Here is a 16,504-nt window from a genome sequence, read left to right as displayed (position 1 = left end):
TTGATCTGGGCCCAGCAGGTCATCCACCTTAGCAGAAGAATGGTAGTGGAGTTATAGATGTCCATGGGAGGGTGCAGGTAGAGAGGCTAAGGGTTTTCTGCAGGAAATAGTTTGAAGTGATGGAAGAGAGATCTTTCTCTTAGATTCTCAGACTTTACACTAGTTGTAGCAGAAATGGTCCCCAAGTACTCTCTCTCTCAGGAGACTCTGTTCCACTATAGGTGAGAAAGTCACAGACCACCACACATATAAAACCACAATGAGTTCTTTATTTCTGGAAAGCCAACACCCATAAATACTCTTGATGCTGAAACTCAGGTATTCAGGGTTATGAAAGCCAAAAACCTCACAGTCTCATCAATAATAGACGAGGGACATAGGAACCATGCAACATCTCCATTGGAAGAGCACAGTTGTTGTATTAAATACTAACTCTCCATTGGGGGTTTCTACATTGCCTTTGATCATTCATCACACATATACATATATATCCTTTAAAGCACCAGACCTGGGTATACAGAAAAAAGACTTGTTTTACATTGTTTGACAAATGCTACCATGGAAAGTTTTTCCATTACAGTTCTCAACATTCAGCAATCAGCATTAGTGAGCTTCCTGCTGTGTTGACAAAATACCTGAGACAAACAACTTAAAAAGAGAAAAGATTTTGGCATACTTCATCAGTCAAGTTTCTTTGCCCTGCTGTTACCTTTGAGTAAGACAATCACCATGTCTGTGAGGACATAAAACTGCTTAGCTTGTGTCCAGAAAGCAGACAAAAGTTAGCAGCTGTGAATTCCTTCAAAGTTATGACCCAGTGACCTACTTACTGCAACTGGGCCTCACACACTGTAGGTTCCACTATATCCCCAGAGTCTGGAGATGTGGCCTTCAGCACAGGAGCCTTGGGGGACATTGCAGATCTGATACACTGCACTCCGTCCCCTGCCAGGCAAGCTAACCGCGGCACACCAACAGGAACAAGGGCTGAGTGATGACACTGTGACAGGAAGGGGAGGAGAGGAAGAAACTGCAGTCCTTGCACACCTGTGATGATGCACCAAGCTACAGCTTGAGTCATGGTCTTAGGTGCTTTTGACTGTTAGAGAGAGTCAAAGGAGGGACAGGCACCTAATACACCACTGTATTTCTCTGAGGCTGGGCTCAGCATTTGGTGTAGTAGGTACTTAAATCTCTTTCCCTTAACGGCATACAACATGGATGTGGGGAGAAATGCAGTATGAGAAAAGGAACTCTGGCATCCATTCTAGGAATAGACCAAAGCATGAGCTAGTTCTCATGACTGACAATCTGTAAGCAGAAGAGACACTGTGCGAGCAAGGACTGGCTAGGTATGAGGTAGGCATGGAGGACAGCAGTTAGTATGGAGGCGTCTATAGATGATGATGTGTGAAAGGCAGCTGACGGTGCCTAGGAAACAAGAAGCTGAGGCTCATCAAATAATGCTGCCAAAGTGAGAGCGGGAAGCCACAGCAGGAGGAGCACCTTTTGGAGCCACTGAAGTGGTGCTGACCACACAGGGACTAGTCAGGGTCATGTGGAAGATGCAGACCACTGAAGTTCTATTCAGAATCTTTCTATCACCTCTAAGCTGGCGACCCTTCCCCTTCCTGCATTTCCCAGTGTCCTGAAAGCCAGTTCAACAGAACCTAAAAGGAGAACCGAATTCAATTACTCTGTAAGAGACAAAAACATCCATCTATAGAATTCCCAGGTACTTCCCGACTCACTCTTGGTCTGTTTTCCCCTCACTCTATGTCCCCACTCCACTCTTCCCTAACTCACATATCACACTGTGTCCTCAGACTATGTTCCCAACCTCCTGAAATGCAGCTGGTGTAAAGCTCATTACTAAGTCCCCCACAATCTGCCAATGCAGTTTAGTTGACTGAAAGGTAATTGTGTTGAGTTGTCTTAAAGAACCCAATCACATAGCATCTGAAACCTGTAGCAGGGACTCCATCTCTGCTGTAAACCTGCCTTCCTGATCTCCCCACTCGGGTATTTGGTAAAATGAATAGAGTTATGGCTGTCTTTTGTTCTAGGATGATGAACTGCAATGCAGACGTGAAAGATGAAAGAAGCCCTTTCCTCCCCAGTTCGCTTTAGCGCATAGTGATCACAGCAGCTGAGACAACAAACTGCCTTGTCAGATTAAGTTTAATCCCAGGCCTCAGAGGAGATCGAAGAAGCTGCACCTGCACCTCCGGGCCTACTCTAGAGCCAGATGTTTCCTAGTTCCTGTGATGTGTCTCTCAAATTTCCCCATTCAGTTGGTTTCTGCAGTTAGCAGTGATTTGAGAGGACTGTGCAGGGACACTGTGCTGGGACAGATGCTGGAGCAGCTTCAGACCTTTTCTTCTCTAGGGTGAAAGTCGTGGAGCTGCCTTTGAGATGCATGAGAAGGAAACATTACCAAGGATGAACACTTGCCTGATTTATTTGTCATACATGTTTGTTTTTGCCAAAGTGAAGTATTCCCACATTCTAATTTGCTCTAACCACATGGACCACTAATGTTTCTTCATGAAGTCGCTTCTGGCCCTGATGCTTCCTGTTCACACTGCTCCCCCAGCTCTCACAGGCTGGGTCTTTCTCAGTCCACAAGCCACAACCAAACCACGCCTTTCCCCCAGGAAGTCCTCGAAAACTCCCACACCTCCTCTGTCTACAGCCACCCTGCCTCAGCCTTCCAAAGGACCTCCCCTTCCTTTCCCTAGTCAGTGGTGCTCCTGTGCCTGACGCCTTGGCACATGATAATACTGAATGGACTGAGTAAGAAGGGAACAGCAGGCAGAGCAGAGCAGGCAGGGCTACACTGTTCAATATTCTCTTAGTATCAGGCACAGACCTGATACTTAGGTTTTAAGGATCCCTTAAAGATAAGGGATAATTTCTGGAAAAGGCAAAATGTGTTAATAGGCTTAGGATATTGCTATCAACTGGAGACTGATGGTCTTGGTTGGTGTTTTTATTGCTGTGACAAACCACCATGACTAAAAGTAACCCAGGGAGGGAAGGATTTATTTCAGCTTATACATCCAGGTCACAGTCCACCCTGAAGGGAAGTCAAAGCAGGAACTTACTGTCTTGCTCTCCATAGCTTGTTCAGCTGCTTTATAAAATCTCCCCGGACCACCAGCCTGGGCGACAACACCCACATGGATTGGACCCTTTCACATCAGCCATTATTCAAGAAAATACCCCATGAGCTTTGCCCACAGGTTAGTCTAGTGCCAGGAATTTTTTCAGTTGAGGATGCCTCTCCTCAAATGCCTCTAGCTTGTGTCAAGTTTACACACACAAACAACCTAACCAGAACACTGGTGTATCTGTTCAGAGAACTCAAGCACAGGGGAAGTTGTAAAAGCCTTAGTTTAAGAATGGGGACATAGGACAGGAGGTCTGTGAGGTTAATATTTATTTTGTAATAAGGCATTGTCATTCTCTAGTGCACACTGTAGTCCCCTAGAACCTGTATGTTCTTTGATAGCCCAACAAAATAAATAAAAAGGCAGATATGACAAAACAGCTATCTTTTGGTAAACCATTCATTAGAAATTTTTCAAAAACTTAAATAATTCTTAATATTTAGTGTTCTTTTAATAAAATATATTTTACTTTAGAAACTGTATTAGTCATCATTCTCTAGAGTAACAGAACTTACAGGGTGACTGTCTCTCAATCCAGTTAACTCAACAATGGCGGGCTGTGAACTGAAAGCCCAAGAATTGAGTAGTTGCTCAGTCCATAAGGCTGGATGCCTCTGCTGGTCTTCAGTATGTGCTGGAATCCCCAAATCGAAGGGCACAATGCCAGTGAGGGAATGGATGTGCTAGCAAGGTGAGGCAAGCAGGCAGAGAGCAAAAGCTTCCTTCTATGTCCTTATATAGACTTCCATCAGGAGGTGTGGCCCAGATTAAAGGTAGGTGTGTGTGTGTGTGTGTGTGTGTGTGTGTGTGTTTTCCCACCTCAAAATCTGGATTAAAGGCTTGTGTCTTCTTGCTCTAAATTCTCCCTCAAAGGTATGGACTAAAAATAGATTCACCCACTTCAAATTGAGTAAAAAAAATATATATATATCTCTTTACATTTCTAGATTATAGCTCATTCCAAATGTAGTTAAGTTAACAACCAACAGAAACAACTCCCTGCACCCCGAAAGTCAGAGTTTCTCTGTATAGCTTTGCCTAGCTTAGAACTCACTCTGTAGACCAGGCTGGTTTTGGACTTAGAAATCTGCCTTCCTTTGCCTCTGAAGTGCTGGAATTAAAGACTTGCACCACCACTGCCTGGGTCAGAAACAAGTTTTTAAATTAGACATGAAAGTGAGTGTTTACTGTAGGGACGTCTGAGCCAACTTACATCCAGATCATCACTACGATTATTCCCTCTCATGTGTTGGTCTACAGATACACACTCCAGACATATTGTGTGATATATCGTTGGCTTTGGATATCAATGGACCATTAGCTCCTACCTATCCACAGCTGTCATATAGGGCTTACCCCAGAGCTCTCCAGTCCATTTCCTCCATCTTTGGCATCAATTTGTCTTTATCTGTCTCCTTCCTCTGCAGTTCTCTCCTCTTATAATCCTGATGCACCCTGTTGTTCTTGCCTAACATCCACTGTGAGCAGAGCATCGTCGTGTCAAATCTACAAGTTTTCTACCCTTCTCATACTTTCTTCTCAGGAGAGAGCTATATCACAGCAATCGTCTCCTAAGACTGGGTCTGCCAAGACCCATAGTTAAAAGAAATAATGTAGTGATCTGAGGCCTGGGCCTGAAGTACGTGTGAAGGCGGCAGCTGGAAGATGCACCACGTGACCTGAAGGATACAGGGTCTGGTCTCCACCAGATGGTACTGTGCTGAGAGCTACGACTTCCTTACAAGACTCTGAGAAGTTGGTCTTGTCCTATATAGGAATAGGCCACCCTCAGGTACTGTGACTCCCTGTGCCCCTGTGAATGCTGGGCAGATGAACAGGGGACTGTCATCAGAACCGAGCCTAAAGAAGGGTCTCAGGGGCCCAGTGAAGGTCACAGGAGGACATGTGTAGATGTGTGATCTGTCTCTCATGTTGTAGAAAGAAATATCTCCACCTTCACAGTCCAGGAAGACGGCCACACGGTGAAGACGCTCTTTCAGAGGTATGATCTTTTCTGGGGAAGACAGGGCTCGATACTGGCTTCCAAACATCTCCAGGGTCCAGAAGCCATTCTGAGGAACCAATAGGGCCTCCCCTTTCCTTTCAACACTGTCTCTACAAACACCAATGGCCCACACCATCACATTTTCTACCTCCACCTCCCAGTAATGCTTCCCTGAGGAGAAGCTCTCCCTGCCCAGGACGCAGGGACGGCAGTCAAATCTCTCAGGGTTGTCAGGTACACACTGCCTCGAAGGGCCTCGTATTACACTTCTCTGGTCATGTGACAGGAAGAGCTCAGGATGAGCTGTATCTGGGTCCAGGACCACGTCAGCTGTAGAAAAAAATGTCTCAGGCTTAGAGCTGAGATCTCAGTTTCCAGGATATACACAACCTCTCTTCCCAACCCCCAGACCCCCGGGTCCTGCGAGCTGATGTGGGACTCCTCCTCTGTGTGATGGCCTTTCCAAAGGTTTTTTTTGTTTGTTTTTGTTTTTTGTTTTTTTTTTTGGTTTTTTTTGTTTTTGTTTTTGTTTTTGTTTTTTTGGTTTTTTTTTGTTTTGTTTTGTTTTTTTTTGACCCAAGGAAGCTCATGATGAAGCTCATTTGTCTCCTAGGGACAGGTGCATTATCTTCTATAGAAAAGATCGGGGCTCAAAAAAACCAGAAAGCTCAGCAAATGAACAAGAGTGAATTGCCCTCCTTTTTAGCATTTTCAGACCTGCCCCAGTGTTCACCATGACATAAGATCTCTGGAATTCCCTTAGTAGAAACCATCCAACTTGGCTTTGAGAGTGAATCTCTCACTTTCCCTAATGATGAGTCAATTAGGGAATTAATCTGAGTCTCACTACACAATGTCCTGGATAGTATAGGATCACCCCACTGGCCTCTACATTCCTTCAACCAGATGACAACTGATTTAAATGACAGATAAGGATACCCAAAAAAGACGAGGAAGGAGAACAAATGTTTCCCAAAGACAAGAACGTGCAGCAAACATGAGGGAGAAACTTTCAGTCAGGTTTGAAGCCACTGTGGAAATACAAAGTTCTTGCCAGCTATCTTCATCACAGCTTGCCTAATCAGTCTACTTCGCTTATCATGGTAGAATAGTACCTTCCTTCCTCCAAGCTGGTATGTCTGATTATGACAACTTGTGATTGTGTGTCAAGTTAGACAGTGACAATACTGAATTTTCTCTTAAGGAGGAACAGTTATTGTCCCAAGGCATTCTGGTGATGCCTTTATTCTTGTTGATGAAACATGGAAAAATAAATAATGCTCAAGAAGAAAAGGAAGCTATGCTCTGGGCTCTCCCACTCATGACACTGGATGAGTGTTAGCAGTCTCCTGAGAACAGGAAAGCATTTCTGAACACCTAGTTTATTACATCCCTGGTCAATCCTAGGAAGCAGATTGCCTTTTTGCCACAAGGATCTAACTGTTCATTCTAATCACCTCCCAGGTAATAAATACCCAAGGCAGTGGTGTCTTCTTTCAAACTGACTCAGGATCCAAGAGCAAGAGATACTCTTGGGAGATCTATTCTGTATGGTAGACCTCTGCTACTTATGGATTACCATCTTCTGGATTTAAAAAAAGAAGGAAGGAAGGAAGGAAGGAAGGGAGGAAGGAAGGAAGGAAGGAAGGAAGGAAGGAAGGAAGGAAGGAAGGGAAGGGAAGGAGAAAAGAAGGGACGGTGAGAAGTATACTGAGGGGCTGATAGAAAGCTGTGGGGATTCCCTGACCAAGTTGGAGTCCAGCATTGGTGGGTCATGGCCAACGAAGAACTCTCAATCCCCTGCTTCCCCACTCCAGGGCCCTTGAGTCTTTTGTTCATGTCTTCCCTTAGAGAGGAAATCTTAGTGTATAAGAGAATGGCAGAGGCACTCACCAGCATGTAAGAGGGTTCGTCTCCATCCTGCAAGTGACAGAGGTTAATGTCATGAGGTCATGGCTAAGCCAGCGGAACACAAACAGCAGAGAGTAGTTCAGGGAAGGGTAAACTTACGCAGTTCCTCTTGAAGTTGCCCTGAAAGGAAGCCAAGCATTGTACTCAGTAGGTGGCTGAGAGAATTTAGATTTGTCTTAAACAAAGCAGGGCTGGCTCTGGCTACAGCACTAAACCCTTCATTCCCACCTGAGAGGATGAATCTCAATTGTTACATTGACAGGATTTGTGGAAACAAATCTAGGTTTGTCGGTGAGAGATGTTCCAGGTTAGTTAATGAATTTGATCAGGGTGGCTCAGACAGTAAGGGAGTTTACTGCAAAGCCTGAGTTCACTCTCCAAGACCCACAAAGGAAAGAACCAACTTCCACAAACTGTCCTCTGATTTCTACATGCAGGCAATGGTTTGCCATACTCCTCCAAACAAACAAACAAACAAACAAATAAATAAATGTAATTTTTAAATGTTTAGGGTTAAGAGCATTAGCTGCTTTTGCAGAAGACACATGTTCTATTTCCAACACCTATATGGTGACTTACAAACATCTGTAACTCCAGTACCAGGCTATCCAATGCCCTTTTCAGTCCTCTGAAAACATTAAGGCAAAATATTCATTTACATAAGTGCAATTTTTTCATTTACTTAGTGTGTATATATGTGTTTATGTGTGTGTGTACATGTAACATGTTACAGGTGTGGAGGTCAGAGAACAGCTTGTAGGAGTTGGTTCTCTTCTACCATGTGGGTTCTGGGTATTGAATTCTAGGATGTCAGGCTTGGTAGCAAGTGTCTTTATCTGCTGAGCCCTCTTGTCAACCCCTGTCATATAACTATATCACAACAATGACAAAAGTGACTAATACAATATCCATTCCTGAGACTTGTCAGAAACCAGGTGAGGGAACAGTATTAGGATTTCCTTTGTTCGGGTTTGTTATTGTTCAGTCATTCAGTCCTGCTTGGAACTAATGATGCAATGTTGGCAGATCGAATCAAAAGATCCAGAGGATTAATTGTTAGGCTCTGAGAGTTCTTAGCACTTGTGCTGCACCTATGCGTCCTCTGCCTACTTCAGAGGGTGGTGTTCTTTCTTTTCTTTCCCCCCTCTTGTTTCATCTTTTGCTTTTCAGATGTGGTAGGCTGGTTTTGAACTCACTATGTAGCTGAGTCTGGCCTTGAACTGAGGAATGGTGAACTCTCCCACCCTGCTCCTTTACCTTCTCATTTCTGTCTCATTTCCCTAGTTCCTTACGTGCAGTTTCCTTCTCTTCATATTCGGCTTCTTTTTCAGCTGACAGAATCGATTTCTTCCTGCGGTGTTTCCTGACAAGGCAGATGCTTCCAGATGTGAGGAGGACCAGCATTACTACAGGCAGAGTGACAGCCACAACCACCATCCACAGAGGAAAGCTGGGCACGAAGGATTCTGGAAAGTGAGGCAGAGAAGGGCTGTGTCATGAGAGCTAGAACACTAGGGCTAAGAACACTCCTTGGAGGAAGTTTACCCAAAGAGCTGTCTCAGGTCCCAGACCTGCGGTTTCTCCCTCAGGAACAAGGATGGGAGAAAAATACTGTCTGACCTCTGACTGCTCTGTCTGGGGCTCAGAGGATTGAAACTGCAGTCTCTCAAGGCTGCTATGGATGAAGCCCATGGATGCATTGCCATGGATGAAACAAGGTAAGCAGGCTGCTAAACCTCTACAGGCGCCACCTTGCACAGGTCCCCAGCATTTAGGTCCAGGCTCTTGCAACGCCTTCCTCCTTGCTCTGCTCTTGCTGCATGTGGTCTCTTCTCAACAGAGGGACAGCGATCCAGTTCATTACACATTAAACCCATCCCATGTGTTGGGTGTGGTGGTACATAGCATACGCCCAGCTCTGGGGATGCAGATTACTACAAGTTCAAGTCTAGTCAAGTTTAAATAAAGACCAGTCTATTCTCCTGTCAGGTCCTCCCAAGTGTAAGGCCTACAGTATAAACCAGCATAACTGCTGTCCCTTGCTATTCTATCCCTGTGTATCACCACTCGTTCACACGGTTGGGACTAATTGATTTTCTTGTTGCAAGGGCTATGACCTCAGCTCCCTCCCGCGTCCAGCTCAGCAGAGCCTATCATTTCAGGACATATCTCCAGTGGGCAGGGCACTAACCTGGAATGAGAATCACACTTTCCATCTCCTGGCTGAGCAGAGTGTTGTTGACGGAGCAGGTCATGTTCCTTACAGAGCAGTCCCTGATGATTATAGTCATGGTGACTGTGAAGAGGCCTTCTCTGTCAGCTGTGTACTCCTCCTCCAGGGCAGGTACAACTTCATCATAGGGGTCTCTCCACACAGCTCTGGGCTCTGGGTACCACCCTTCAGATGTGCACTCTAGCAAGATGCTCCCATCCTCAAGAGTCTTCATTTTAATAAGTGGCTCAGAGCCAAGGCCTGGAAGGAAAGACCAGGGCTCAGCTAAAAGAGTGGCTGGTTTGGTTCCAGTACTAGGGAGGCAGAAACAGGGGGATCTCTATGGGTTTGAGGCCAGCATAGCCTACATGCAGAGTTCCAGGACAGCCAGGGATACATAGTGAGACCCTATCTCAAAAAAAAAAAAAAAAAAAAACAAAGAAATAGACAGAGCAGCTGGGCTAGGGATGTAGCTCAATAGCAGAGCACTTACTTGTCTGGCATAAGCAAGGACTTGGGTTTGTTCCCCAGTATCATAGAACAATAGTATTTCAGTGAGCATGTCTTAAGAGATCTGCTCTCAATGGTAGAAGCCAAGAAAGGGGAAGTCCAAACTGGCTGGACCTAGGTACACTGAGCATGCAAGCTCCTGCAGCCTCAGCTCTGTGGCAGCGGAAAGATGGAGGGAGGATGAAACAGGAAGGAAGAAAGAGATGATGGGTAGGAAGAAAGGCCTTGATGTTAGAGAAGGGAGCAATGTGCCAACTGAACTGGGGGCTCTTCAAGAGCAAAGGATTCCATGGCATTCTCCACTGTGCTCTGCTCCAGGGCTCACCACAGCCTAGATATCTATATCTATAGTGTCTCCTTAGAGGCTTATTGTGTCACACTTTCAGACAGAGACTCTACTAGTCTCACTTCTAAGTAGGTACGTTCAGTCCAAAGGGTCTCCTTAGAGCTTCACGGTGTGCTCTGCGGGGAAAACATCTCAGCTGCTTTAGCCTCGTGACATTCTAGAGTAATACAAGAGTTTATCAGGATGCCACAATCTTGATGAAGCTTTCTTACTTTACAACACTGTCCTTTATAGCTTTCAGGGCTTCCCATCTCTCATGGCCAAGCGGAGGGGAAGGTAGTGGCTCACAGCTGTGCACTAACCACAAGGGCTGCTACCACAGAGCTGAGTCTTGACTTTCAGAGGTGTTTACCTCCTGGGGACTCACTTGGGTAGGTAATCTATAGTGCTCCCCCAAATTTACCTATTAGGGAGATATGAATGCACCTGATGCAGTCAAAACAGTATCACCATTCAATGTATGTCATTAAAAGAATATCCTAGAAGTCTTCAGCTGAAGAGAACATTAGGCATGATAAACTTTTAGATGCATGTTGTGGGACATTTCTGTCGCTTGAGGCACTCCCACAAACTTTTATGGACTAGTTCCTTCGTAAAGCTTACTCAATACATTATACCAAAGAAAGGAGAATAAATCATTCAATAAACTGAAGTCCTGTGCTTTATGCTCTATTTTATTTTTTGTTGTTTGTTTGAGATAGGACCACAGGCTGGCCTCAAACTCACAGAAATCCTTCTGTCTTATCCTTTGGGTGCTGAGATTTCGAGCATATGCTACCACACTGGGCTATTCAACTTGATTTTTCTGTTTGTTTTTGAGACAAAAATCTTATGTATCCCAGCTTTGCCTTGAAGTGGATATGCAATTGAGGATGGCATTGAACTCCTGATCTTCTTTTGTCCAAGTCCCCAGCGCTGGAGTGGGAGCACAGGCGCCATCATGTGTGGACCTTCAATTTGATTTTGCCCAGCAAACAAAGCCATAGACGCCCAGCCTCACTCAGAAAACTTGATGTGGAATACGATTCAAAATAACTCGGCCAGCTGGATCTATATTTGAGAGACCCTGCCTCAAACAACAACAGTAAAAACAACTCCCAACCAACCACAACAAAAATAAACAAACCCCAACAAGACCTGGAAATCTGAACAAAATGCTTTTCTAAAACATTTCATGGGGCTCAGAAGCAACAGACTTAAGGATGAAATCACCCAGCCAATCGATCCAACAAACAAAATAGTGCTTAAGAGCACTGACTACTCTTCTAGAGGTCTTGAGTTCAATTCCCAGCAACCACTTGGTGGATCACAAACATCTGTAATGGGATCTAATACCCTCTTCTGGTATCTCTGAAGAGAACCACAGTGTACTCACACACATGAAATAAAGACATCTTAAAATAATAAATCAAAGGGTGCTGGGGAGATCAAGTACTCGTTGTAGTGCTTTGGATCCTAGGCTCCTCAGCACTTACACAAAAGCTCCGGTGGTCTCATGTCTATAACCCCAGCCCTGAGGCAGGGGATGGGGAGACAAGCAGATCCTGGCGGCTACTTGGCCAGCCAGGATAGCAGAGCAAGAGATCAAAGCCCAACAAGAGATCCTGTCTCAAAAACTAAGTTGGAAAGTGACTGAGAAAGACACCTTTGGCTGCTATAAGCATACATACAGGTAAGAACACGCACCCCGTGTAGTTAAACATTTTTATAGCACTCTGATCCAGAGCAGGGTAAGTCAGTGCAACATGCTTACAGGAAAGGATTAGGGTTCCTGGAACCCTCAAGCACCACTAGCCATTCGCGAAGTTCTGCTGTGAAAAGGATCAGGTTACAAGGGTCAGAAACCTTCCTCCCGTAATATTGTGTGCTACTAAGAAAACATGGCTTCCTTTCTGCATGCCCAGTTTAACTGCCATTTCTATCCTAAAGCTTTGGAAAGTGCTCCAGCACTCTTGTTCCTCTACGGGGCCACCAGTCTTGTACATAATTCTTACTTAATATTGACAATATCTGTTTACATGTCAATTGATTTCTTTACAATTATTACAAGGAGAAATGGGGAAAAGGGCAAGGTAAAGTTAGCTGAGGATGGTAAAGTTTGGGATACAGTTTGTAATCCCAGCACTTGGTAGGGAGGAAGGAAGATCAGAAGTTCAAGGTCACTGTCAGCAACAAAGTGAGTTTAAGCCTGGTCTGAACTATAAGATTAATATTAACCAGTGAAATGTCTGTTGTGGTTTTGGGGGCAATGCTTGTTTATCTTAGGTACTCCTGCACATTTCTAACAGTTCCTGTCACTCAAGAAGCAATGACCATAGCTTAGCAGAGCTCATTCAGGTAGACTGAAGAAGCAACCCTCCCTATGTAAAGGAGATTACAGGCAAGAAATGTGCTAGTCTGTGATGAGGAATCTGTGATTCCTCATCTGTGCTAGTCTGTGATGTCTGAATCGAGGTATCCCCCTCCCCCCAAAAATCACACTAGGAAAAGTCAACAGAGGAAAACAGAGGACTCACTTGCCACCATGAGCTTCATGGTTGCCTGGTCATAGGACCTGCCTTCCTGGAAGTAACAGCAGTAGATGCCATCGTCATAGGCGGTGACATTGTGGATAGTGAGCGCAACTCTTCCCTTGCTGATGTCTGTGCTCATGAAGGTGGTTCTTCCCTGGTATGCCACCATCTGCTCCTCTGGTCTCTCTTGATGGCCTCTGTACACCAGCACTGCAGGGGAGAAACGCCACCGGAACCACCGTACCTCCATGTCTTCTGCATTTCTCTCTGGTGACAGGTGACAGTGTAGTGTGGTATTCTCTCCTACCATGGCCAGGATGGGCTCAGCCGGTCCTATGACAGTAAACTGGGCTATTCAACAAAGGGGGACAATCAGGCAGGAACTACAGCTGTTAAATTTAACTCATGAGGTTTGGTTTTGTTGTTGTTTGTTTTGATTCTGTAGTTCCCAAGAGTAAACTATTTGGTGAGAGTTTTGTGTTACAGTGTCATACAAAATAAAGCCTGGTCTGAACTATAAGATTAATATTAACCAGAGAAATGTCTGTTGTAGTTTTGGGGCAATACTTGTTTATCTTAGGTACTCCTGCACATTTCTAACAGTGTCTGTCACTCAAGAAGCAATGGCCACTGTCCTGGTTTTTATTTTATTTATTTATTTTTTTGGTTTGGTTTTGGTTTTTTTGGTTTTTTGGATTTGGTTGTTTTTTTCCCCCCTGAGACAGGATTACTCTGTATAGTCCTGGCTGTCCTGGAACTCACTCTGTAGACCAGGCTACCCTCGAACTCAGAAATCCACCTGCCTTTGCCTCTCAGCGTGCTGGGATTACAGGCATGTGCCACCACCGCCCAGCTGTTAGTTTTAACTCTTAGTTCCACTTGACATAACCTAGAAATATCTCTAGAGGGAATCCAAATTGAAAAGATGCTTAAGCCATTGGCCTGTGGTTGTCTTTGTGGAAGATTGTCTCGGTTCTCAATTGCAACAATGTTAAGGCTGCCCACCCCATTCCCTAGGCAGGGGGTCCTGACCTACATCAGAGTCTGAGAGAAGCCAACCAGCAGTGTCTTCCATGGACTATCCTACACTTCTCTGGCAATGAAGTTAGTTCCTTGGTTGGAGGTAATGCTGTGTGTGATAAAAAGCAGGCCTGCCTTCAAGTTCCTTTCTTGACTCCCCCACCCCCACCCCCAGTGATGGAAAGTGGCTTTCTTTTGTACCTAATTAAACCCTTCCCTTTCCTGAGTTGCTTTTTGACAAGGTATTTAGCACAGCAACAGAAATGAAATGAAAGTAGAGCAGATACTTTTGAATCATTTAATGTAGGGCCCTAGGACATTCTTCATCTAGTGTGGCCTGGAGAACTGAAAACATTGGACCGCCCTGGATTAGACAAGTTGTTTCCAAGGCCACAGGGGCTTCACAGGGGCTGGTAGCTGTGGCTGGTGGGCAGCATTGCTGAGAACAATCCAGGGAGGCCTCGAATATCTCAGGAACAAAACACAGGGTTGGGATTGTGGTGCACACCCACAATCCCAACACAGAGGAGATGGAGGTTGGAAGATCAGCACTTTAAAGTTATCTGTAGCTTCATAGCAAGTTCAAGCCCAGTCATGAACAAAGACAAAATAAAACTGATGTGAACTGAACATGGTAGTCACCCCGAGCATACAGTACAGCTCAGAAAGACTTGTTCTGCAGCCCAGTGCCTGAGTGTGGCACAGGCCCAGGGCTCAAAGCACAGCCTGGCATGCTAGACAAGCACTCCACCGAGTGAGCCACAGTCCTAGCCCCCTTGTTTTGCTTTCTGAGACAGTGCCTTGTTATGTACCCCTGGCAGGTCTTGAACTCTTGGCTGTCTTGTCTCGCCCTCCTAAGTTAATAGGTGTATACGATACTGCCACACCTGGCAAGGTAAGCATTTAAATATTACTATTTGATGATATGATGTTAAACGAAATCATTCAAATCTACTTCATCTATTTTGAATTCTAGTGAATGTTGCCACTTGGACATTTACAGAGCTCCTTTGATGCTCTAGGTACATTTCGGTAGGGCAAAATTGAAATTAAATCCGGCATTCCCATTCAGAAGGATGAGCAAACACAGCCACAGTCCCTATTCCTGTCTCTGTCCATCAGGAGAACTGTGGCTGTTGCTTTCTGAAAAGCTCATAGGAGCCAGAAGCCTACAGCTGTACCTGAGACCAGCACAAACAGGCTGAGGACCAAGAAGAGAAGGGAGGCTAACGGGCAAGGATGCAGGGAGGTAGCAGGCTCCATAGGTCTTCAGGACGTCGTCGCCTAGGTCACGTGTGGACAGAAAACCTAGAAGTGCAGAGGATAAATCACCCACGCTTCTCATATAGATTACACCTTTTATCCCTATGCTGGTCTCAGGAGCACTCAGACTTCGGCCTGAGATGGCCTCTTTTCCCCTATGGAACCGGTTATACCTTAACAGGTGGATTCACCAAGCATTCTATTAAACAAACAACATAAATACCAGGCAGGCAGTTTTCTACTGTCTTAGGCTCAGTTGTCTTTCCAGAGTCTAGTTTCTTCAGCTGTCATTTGATATTCATCCCCCCTCCCTCCTCCTCTTCCTTTCTTCTTGGGCTCCTCCTCCTCCTTCTACTCCTCCTCCTTCCCTCGCTCGCGCTCTCTCTCTCTCTCCAAGACCCTTCCCTCCTCTTCCTCAATCTCCCGGTCTTTCTCCTACTTCTCTACCAAGTTCTTCCTCCTTCCCTCCCCCCAAGCCTTCTTCCCTCCCTCCCCCCACGTAATCTCCCCTTCCCCCATAAATCCCCCTCCCCCGCATCCTACTCCCTCCTCCTGGTGAACCTCAGGTAAAACTGGGTAGGTGAGACTACCCCTCCCCCCTGGTGTTCTTTCCTGAGTCAAAGATCCGGCTTTTCCCTCCCAGCTGCCTGTGTTGTGCCCCATCCCTGCTCCTACCGCCCCTGCCAGGACTCGGAGCGCTCCCCTCCCCACTTCCCTACCTTCTAGAATTAACTTCGTTTTCTTCTCTGACTCTTAGATGCTGATTATCCTGCCTTTTCTCTACTCTCCCACACGCCGCTGAGCACTGTCGCCACCTGAGAACAAACTGCTACAGTCGAGAGGAAAGAACTTTCCCCTATGCATTAGTCGCAAAGTGCGGGGACTCGGGACAGCAGTCTTCAGCGGACCCACTTCGCGTGCAAGTCTCACAATTTCCATTGAGCAGTTTAGAGCCCGGGATTGGCCAGCCAGTCATCAGCCAATAGTATTCCTGTGTCTCTCTGTCACTTGTTACTAGGTAGCATACCCAGAAACAATCCTTTGTCCCTCCTGTCTTCCTTCCCTGCTGCCCCTTTCTTCCCTTCCCTCTTATTCCTTCCCTTCCACCCGCTCCTTTCTTCTCTTCCTCCCACTTGAGAGATCCTGCCGTAGGGCCTGCTGACCGAGGCCTCCTCCCTGTTTGTTGAAGTGTGTGTGAAGATGGGAGATAGGGAGGGAGCCAGATGAATTCCAGGTGTGCTGACTCACACACCCGAGTGCTTTAATCCCAGCTCTCCGGAGCAGTCAAGCTCTGACTGTTCAAGGCCAGGCTGGTCTACAGGGTGAGTTCTAGGACAGCCAGGGCTATACATAGAAACTCTACCTCAAAATCCAAAACAGAAAAAGAGGGGGAGGGGGAGAGCAGGACTCAAAATGACCAGTAGAAATGGGGTTACACTTTCTACCATCTTAATAATGATCTTGTTCCCTTCAGACCGTGTATTGGTCGGCTGTCTTAATTCTGTTTCTCTCCCCTCGTAGTAGACTACTCTTAGCTGATTGTTCAGGAGT

General features: G+C 45.7%; 1 protein-coding gene across 2 annotated transcripts; it reads right to left on the bottom strand.

Moving 5' to 3' along the window:
- Window positions 1-304: 304 nt before the first annotated feature.
- On the bottom strand, window positions 305-16,083 carry LOC127664420 (butyrophilin subfamily 2 member A2). 2 transcript variants are annotated; one of them, XM_052156391.1, is made up of 8 exons: window positions 15,673-16,083; window positions 14,872-14,998; window positions 12,674-13,021; window positions 9,281-9,562; window positions 8,382-8,555; window positions 7,189-7,209; window positions 7,072-7,098; window positions 305-5,508 (listed from the first exon to the last, which is right to left on the bottom strand). In XM_052156391.1, exons 2-8 carry the CDS (start codon window positions 14,951-14,953, stop codon window positions 4,901-4,903), a joined length of 1,542 nt encoding a protein of 513 aa, XP_052012351.1. In that variant the 5' UTR covers window positions 14,954-14,998; window positions 15,673-16,083; the 3' UTR covers window positions 305-4,900. The 2 variants fall into 2 exon arrangements, with proteins under 2 accessions (XP_052012351.1, XP_052012352.1); XM_052156392.1 differs by having other exon boundaries at window positions 12,674-13,003.
- Between the last annotated feature and the right edge of the window lie 421 nt (window positions 16,084-16,504).

Source organism: Apodemus sylvaticus, chromosome 14 (assembly GCF_947179515.1).
Source record: "Apodemus sylvaticus chromosome 14, mApoSyl1.1, whole genome shotgun sequence".
Taxonomy (NCBI): Eukaryota; Metazoa; Chordata; class Mammalia; order Rodentia; family Muridae; genus Apodemus; species Apodemus sylvaticus.
This window is presented reverse-complemented; position numbering and strand designations above follow the sequence as displayed.